The following is a 7,339-nucleotide window of genomic DNA, read 5'->3' on the forward strand; positions in this document are numbered from 1 at the left end:
CCAGGCCTAACTATTCTCTTCTGGTATCCAAATCAGATGCTATGACACATGTATATGACAAAGACACAGTTTCTGCCATGTTCACAATTGTTTGTAATGCCTTTTTTGAAGAAAACATTTTGCAAAAGCCAAATTCACCTAAACTTTCCAAACCAAATTGAACTAATGCTCAGATTCCACAGTTGAAGGTACGTAATGCCAAGTTACTGAGCTCAGATGATTACTTCAAGTTCAACTTGCCAACAATTTAGCACAGATATTTCTATCCCATTACATTGACTAGAAAGTGAGTTTAATCTCCATGGCAAGTATGGCATTAAATCATACAAACCAGTAATGCAAGTATTTATGACTTTAAATACATGCTTTTTCTGAAGTCAGCCCATCCATTAGCATTAGTAAAATGGAAATCAGATTTCTGAATTTTTTTTTTAAATCTTTTTTATCACCAACTCAATGAGGTTGGAACAAGCCTCCGGAGTGATCATCTAGTCCAACCCCCTCCTCAAGCAGAGCCACCTACAGCCAGTTGTCCAGGACCTCATCCAGTTGGGTTTTCAGTATCTTGAAGGATGGAGACTCCACAGCCTCCCCAGGTGGCCTCTGCCAGTGCTCCGTCACCCTCACAGTGAAAAAGTGTTTCCTGATGTTCAGAGGGAACCTCCCGTGTTTCAGTTTATGCCTATTGCCTCTGGTCTGGTCACTGGGCACCACTGAAAAAATTCTGGCTCCATCGTCTTCATCTTTTTTCTGTCAGGTATTTATACACATTGATAAGATTCCCCTGAGCCTTCTCCAGGCTGAACAGTCCCAGCTCTCTCAGCTGAAAGATGCTCCAGTCCCTTAATCATCTTAGTGGTTCTTTGCTGGACACGTTCCAGTGAGTCCTTGTCTCTCTTGTACTCCCAGAACTGGACACAGCACTCCAAGTGTGGCCCCACCAGTGCCAGTAGAGGGGAAGCATCACCTCCCTGAACCTGCTGGCAACACTCCTCCTAATGCCCAGGTTGCTGCTGGCCTCCTTTATTGCAAGGGCACATCGCTGGCTCACGGTCAGCTTGTTGCTCACTGGGATGCCCAGGTCCTTCTCCACAAAGCTGATTTCCAGCTAGTCAGGCCCCAGTGTGCACTAATGCCTGGGGTTGTTCCCCCCCACGTGCAAGACTTGGCTTTTCACTTTGTTGAACTTCATGAAGTTCACGTGTGCCTGTCCAGGTTTAGTTGTTTAGCTCTAATTGCATCAAATTTTAATCTCAAGACCACGTGGAAGTTACCTGGTACCATTTGATGTGTGTTAGAAGCAGAATCCAAGTCTGACTTAGTATCACAAAAAGCATGACTTGCCTCTGTGACTAGGATGACTTCACTCTTGATGACGCCATCTGCTTTATATCTTCAATGAGATGAGAAGTCTTCTGAAATAATTTGGAAAGCCTGTAAGCAAGGACCAGATCCCATGCTTTCCAAAATAAAATGGAAAATAGCTTCCAAAAAAACCATCCCCCCAAAAAGGAAAACAGCAGTCAAGAATGGAAATTCAAACAGTGCTGATCACCTGTACCACCACCAATCACTCTGACACTGCTCATCTTCTTGGAACTCCTGGAAAAAGATCCTAGTCCAGCTAAGATAGAGCTCTTTGTACAATCGGCACGAAAAGCTGATTTATGAAACACTTTTTCTTTCCCTGCTTTGCGAGATGGACACAGGACAAGAGATTGGTTTGAAAGAGTGCAATGCCATCAATGCTTCTCTTGTTGCAGAGGTTTCTTCAGTTCATGTGCAGGCTCTCAGTATTTTTTAGGACCTTCTGTCAAGATCTAGAAGCTTAGAGCCAAGCACTTCTACAAATATGTAACTGAGGTTCACGTTATCGCTTAATTTTTTTGCTACAGAAACAGAGAGCAGTGAACATGACACCAAACTTTCACAAGAGCTTTCTGAGGTAACCTTGGAAAGTACAAACCTGGGTATCTGCCTCCTATAACAAGCTACTACAAACTGGAATAAATAATAGATTGTACCCAACAATGCTGATTTCCAATACAGTAAACCCTGATGTATTCTATACCCTTCAGCACAGAATCCAAGAAGAATATGAGAGATTTGACTGGATCTCCAAATGCCTTGCCCAAGTTTCCCTTGACTACCTCTAGATTCCAATTCTTCTGCTATTAAAAAGCCTTATGCTTGCCAGAAAACAGCTTGTCCAGCATGTGAGCCATGGCTCAGGAGCCATAAATGCTTGAGTGTCACTCACGAAAAGAACATTTCGAGTAGTCTGCATCTAGATTTCCTAGGGGGAAAAAAACCAACAAACCAGCACTCAAACATTACAATTTAGTTGCTGAATGGACCGAGGCTTTTGCGAGTACACACTGAACAATATGCTTGCACATCAGAATTCGGGAAGAACCTCAATATAGTAAAGGGATAAGCGCTTTTCATGACACAAATTACATTACAGTTCTACAGGTTGCTCAATGCTCTCTGAGATACAGTACTGTGGCTTACTCTCCTGAAAAAGCTGAATACTCGTTCCACCATACTTGCCCCCTCTGGAGCCGAGACCTGATTTTTTCATTATTTTTATTCTTCTCATCTTTCACTTCAGCAAAAAGCCAAGGGTTTCAAATGCTAATTTGAAAAAACCCTTGATTTTCTTTCTTTTCGGCATAAATCAAACTGATATGCTTCTTGAAGATATCAAACACAATGCCCTCAGTTTTGTTTCTTTTCTAAAAAAAGCCATGTACAAAATGAACATCGGCAGTAATATCTATTCAAGCCTAACCCCCTAACAAACGTACCTCTCTTGCCATAGTACCATTCCTACCTAAAAACCAATCAAAAGAGTAGTCTGTACTATTGCACCATCTACGTTTGCTTGCCACTGGCTGAAGACAAAAGCCTTCCCCAAAAGTTAAGCCTTCTGAATTCTTCAAGTTGTCTGCACAACTCCACAAGTGGTTCAAAGTTCACTACCCGGCAAAAGAGTTTGAGTTTACAGAAAAATCTACACCTAAAAAGTCGCATGTACGCAGGATGTGACGACTGACCGCTCCGCAGATGAATTATGGCTTGGTATTACGCATTTGAAGTGTGAAAAACCTCGTGGGAAGGGCATTTGAATCCCAGCTCACAGCCAAGCTACTCTTCTGGCACTAGCCATAAGCTGGGTCTGTGACCTGGGAAACCCCAGCGCAGAATCCAGGCATTTCGCTAACGACACTCACAGGTTCAGCACAGGGCTTTGTAAATAAAACAATGAACAAACCAGCTTGTTAGCTACAGACCATATTCAAACCAGGAAAGGGAGCAATTCATTGAATGCCTTTGGAGACATTCTGGAGACCTGAGTGAATGGATCACTGGTCCAAGTTCTTGTCAAGAGCCACGCGGTTCACTAACAAAACCTAGGATAGGCCAGGAAAGGGAAAACCAAAACTAGTATCTGGAACAGCAGTTTCTATGTGGAATTTCTTTACTAACGTGATCAAGGCTGACAGGTTCCAGAGGCAATAGTTAAAGTTTGAGGTAGAAAAATACGCTCTCCCTTTCAGAGAAAGCAATGTGGTGTGAAACCATCACATCAGAAACGTAAAAACTCATCTTGTACCCAGTGCAATACACACTGAATGCTAACACGTGTGGAGAACACCCTGGCTGTCGCAGCAGCCGCTATTTGACACAAACAGCCTGTTATATCCACATCAGTATCACGTATCAGGTACCAGACACTTCCACTAGTCAGAGAAGCAGCTCTGTAAAGCGAAGGTGCACAGCATAAGGAGACAGAAAAGCCATTAAAAAGTAGCAACAGTTCCACAACTCCTGCTGCAACTGTAGCTCTTCTTCATAAGCAACAAGTTTTCAAATCTTTGTAGTTTAAATTTTTGTCGTGAGGAGTGTCCAGACCAAAGAAGGTATCTGTGCTCTTTTTGTTTAATCCTCCCCTCTGCAGGAAGGTATAATTTCTGAATATGAAACAATACTAACATAAGGAAAAATTCTAGCTAGGAGAGCTCTAAAGATCCTTGAGGTGCACTTTGGAGAAGAAAAGAAAGTTCCGACAGAAACTGTCTCCCCTGTGCACAGACTTGAAAGGGAAATGCAGAATGATCACAAGGACACCACTGAATATTAAAAGTGAATACACAAAAAACGTTTCTGTCATTCTTCCATTTACTGTCCAGCTTTCAGTCTTCCGAGTCAGGTGCCAAATCAATCTTTGCCATACTCAGCTTCTGAAAGTAAGTCACCTACTGATATTAAAAGGGTGAAGAATTCAGAAGTTGTTTGGGAGACAAACGTACCTATTGTAAAATGCAATCAGATGCTTAACAGAGTAATTTGTATTCGTGAACACGTTATTAAAGTAATCAGCAAACTTTGTTCAAGGAAGGACTTATCTCAACAGGGCATGGGGATATCTTGAGCATTCTGTCACCTTCCTGTAGACACGCAAGCAGGTACCATTCAGGCCTTCTTCCTGTTCAGTAACAGATGTTACTGAAGCAATACTGGTAACTCCCATTTCTCTACTGAAAACATCCCCAGCAGGAAGTAATTCAGGGATCTCTTCTGCAGCAAATACATTTTGAGAATTACAAGGAACAGACGCACCATAATCAAGAACAATTCATGAAATTTAAGACAAAGCTTGACAAAGTGCTAGAGACACCAAGAGGCAACAAGAGCGGGAAGTAAACATTTACAACTCAGTACTTGCTTCCAAAACAATGGTAGCAGGACCAATTTGCTAATCCGGTGCAAAGCGTGCCACAAATCAGACAGGCACGGCTACCTAGCATGAGAAGAGAGACAGATATTGAAAAGAATTCAAACCCAAAAGCTGTTTCAAAAGCTAAAAATAGTCAAAGCATTCCTCTCTGAACACATCTACAAGCTTCACCTAGCCTTTTTCATGATCTGCAGTAAAGGGTCTGCTCTTCTTCCTAAATGCTGGAAAATCTGCTCACTGTTAGAGTCCGAAACAAGCCATTTCCTTATAAATTCTTCAAGCAACGAATGGAGATTTTCAGCAGCCTCAGTGGCTATGTTCAAGCGCCCTTCTATCCTCATACAGTGTTTCTAACTCAACTGTCCCTGGTTCCGATAACCCAGGCTGGGCAAGGCAAACGGGTCTAAATAACTTTTTTCAACAGTCAATTTTAACCACATCCTATTCTCTGCATCTCTTGCTACTAGCACTCCCTCCCCCTACCTGATCAAACACGTGCCATGTTTTTTTAAATTTGGATACATGCAACTTCTGAATTCCGTTTCACTATCAAACAAACAGCTACTAGTCCTGTTCAGCGTGTGTTGTCTCTACTGCTTAGCCTTCAAGTAAGGAGACCACAGCAATTTTTTTCCCCTGAGAAACTTTATAACTGAATCTTAAAGTCCAGAAGAATCAATGCAAAAATGTAAATCCTAACAAACCTAATGTGAGCTTGTAAACCTAGAGGAGTCCATAATACACCCACAGCATAAAGTTCATGCACATTAAACTCTGAGCTGTCTATTTTCAGCCTAAATCAACTGCAGGCATAAAACATATAATCTGATGCTTAGACCTTCTTTATATAACCCTTACTATGCTATCTTTCTGTCTACCTTTAATTATTTACCTAGCAACTCTTCTTAGCAAAAAAATTACTAACACATAAATATTACATGACGTAACTGTGAAAGTACCTTACGTGTTTCACTGACTCAGAATAACTGTTTACAGCCTCTTAAATAGCTTAAGTTTTCTGGACACCAAAATGTCCGTAACAATAGAACATAACAAAGGAGTATATGAACAATAGCCTCCACCTACAAAAAAAGGACATATTTCTGGTTGGAATGCCAGCCAGACCCTCCCAGCTAAAACACCTATGGCTTCACTAAGAGATGCGTAGAAGGCAACACCACCACTTCGTTTTTACGAACTGGATTACTCGAGGCTGTACCTAACTGCTACCTGCCGCCCCTGTCTGTTCCGTATCTGCCCTGCTAGCGTACATTGGCACACGGTGAACAGAGCCCTGCAAAACTAAGGCAAACGTTTCTCAAACAGATTTATCCCTTCTCAGGTCTCACCTGACCAGGTCTCCGTGAAGTTGCAAAAAGAGGTTTTTCTTCCCTTCTCCATCACATATCTCAGAGGCTGGGGTGTCCACCGTACAGAGGACCAAGCGTAAGTCTGAAGAAGCAGTCGCTGCAGAATCTCGTCCGTGAACATACACGCAGCCTCGTCCCGCGTCCTCTTTCAGCCAGTCCCTCTCACGGGAACCAACCCGACTCCTGTTCAAACAGCTCCTGCTCCCGTTGCGCTTCACGTTTCTCTGCAAGGCAGCCCACACCAGAGCGTCAGCAGCTGCCTCCGCGTCGGCGTCTGACTGCCCTCCTCTCTCGAAGGCCGCCGCTCACCGGTCCGACCCGGCGGCCCCTCTGCACAGGCCGCAGGCGCGCTGCCGGGCCCAGGGGGGCGGCCGGGCCCGGAGAGCCCCCCCCCACCGCTCCGGGAGCCCCCCTCGAGACCGCTCGCGATCAGCCGGCGGGAGCCCCACGGGCACCGGCCGCGCCGGGCCGGGCAGACCGCGCCGCTCGGACGCGGGCAGGGGAAGACCCCGGCCCCGCCCGGCCGTCCCGCCAAGGTCGAGGCGGGCAGCGCCCCAGGCGCGGCGCCGAGCAGCCGAGGCGGCCCCGCTGCGGCGACTCGCCCCCCGCCCCGCCGAGCTGCCGGGGGCGGCCGGTGGGCCGAGCGCTCCCCGAACGGCCCCCGCGCGGCGCAGGCCCCGGTCCCCTCCTCACCTTCAGCACCCGGATGCCGCCGCGGGGCCCGGCCCGGCCCCCCCGCGCGCCGCCCGGCGCTGCCGCCGCCGCATCGTCCTCCTCAGGCTCCGGCGCCTCCCTGAGCCCCGGCCCGGGCCCCGGCCCGGCCTCCCCCATCGCCGGCCGGACGGCGAGACCCCGGGCACCGGCGGCCCCGCCCCGCCTCCGCGCAGGCCCCGCCCCGGAAGTGCGCGGCCTTCCGCCGCCCGAGGGCCCGCCCCCGCCGCGCGGCCCCGGGCCGGCCGTTGGGCTCCCGCCGCGGCGGCGGCCGGGCCCGCGGGGAGGGCGGCCGGGGAGCGTTCCCCCGAGCGCGGCCTGGCCTCGGTCCTTGCCCCTCGGCTGGCGCCTGCACCGGGCCCTGAGCGCGACGCTGGACGCTTCCAGGCAGTCGGCAGTCTGTTCCCGTAACGGCGGTGGTGCAAGTCGTACAGCCGCTCCTGAAGAAGCGTCAGCTGCGAACTACTTACCGAGGAGAGAGCTTACCCGTGTACGCTCACACTGCCTAGCGCAC

The 7,339-nt window shown here is 47.7% G+C and overlaps 1 protein-coding gene across 1 annotated transcript in view; it reads right to left on the reverse strand.

The window, feature by feature from the left end:
* Positions 1–6,973, reverse strand: part of PHLPP2 (PH domain and leucine rich repeat protein phosphatase 2) — a 37,826-nt gene extending 30,853 nt beyond the window's left edge. The window contains exons 1-2 of the mRNA XM_052797409.1: positions 6,808–6,973; positions 6,094–6,338 (exon numbers count right to left, since the gene is read on the reverse strand). Coding sequence (XP_052653369.1) covers positions 6,094–6,338; positions 6,808–6,945 — 383 coding nt within the window. The 5' untranslated portion in view covers positions 6,946–6,973. The remainder of the gene's footprint in view (positions 1–6,093; positions 6,339–6,807) is intronic.
* Positions 6,974–7,339: the final 366 nt, after the last annotated feature.

This window comes from Harpia harpyja, chromosome 9, assembly GCF_026419915.1.
Source record: "Harpia harpyja isolate bHarHar1 chromosome 9, bHarHar1 primary haplotype, whole genome shotgun sequence".
Taxonomy (NCBI): Eukaryota; Metazoa; Chordata; class Aves; order Accipitriformes; family Accipitridae; genus Harpia; species Harpia harpyja.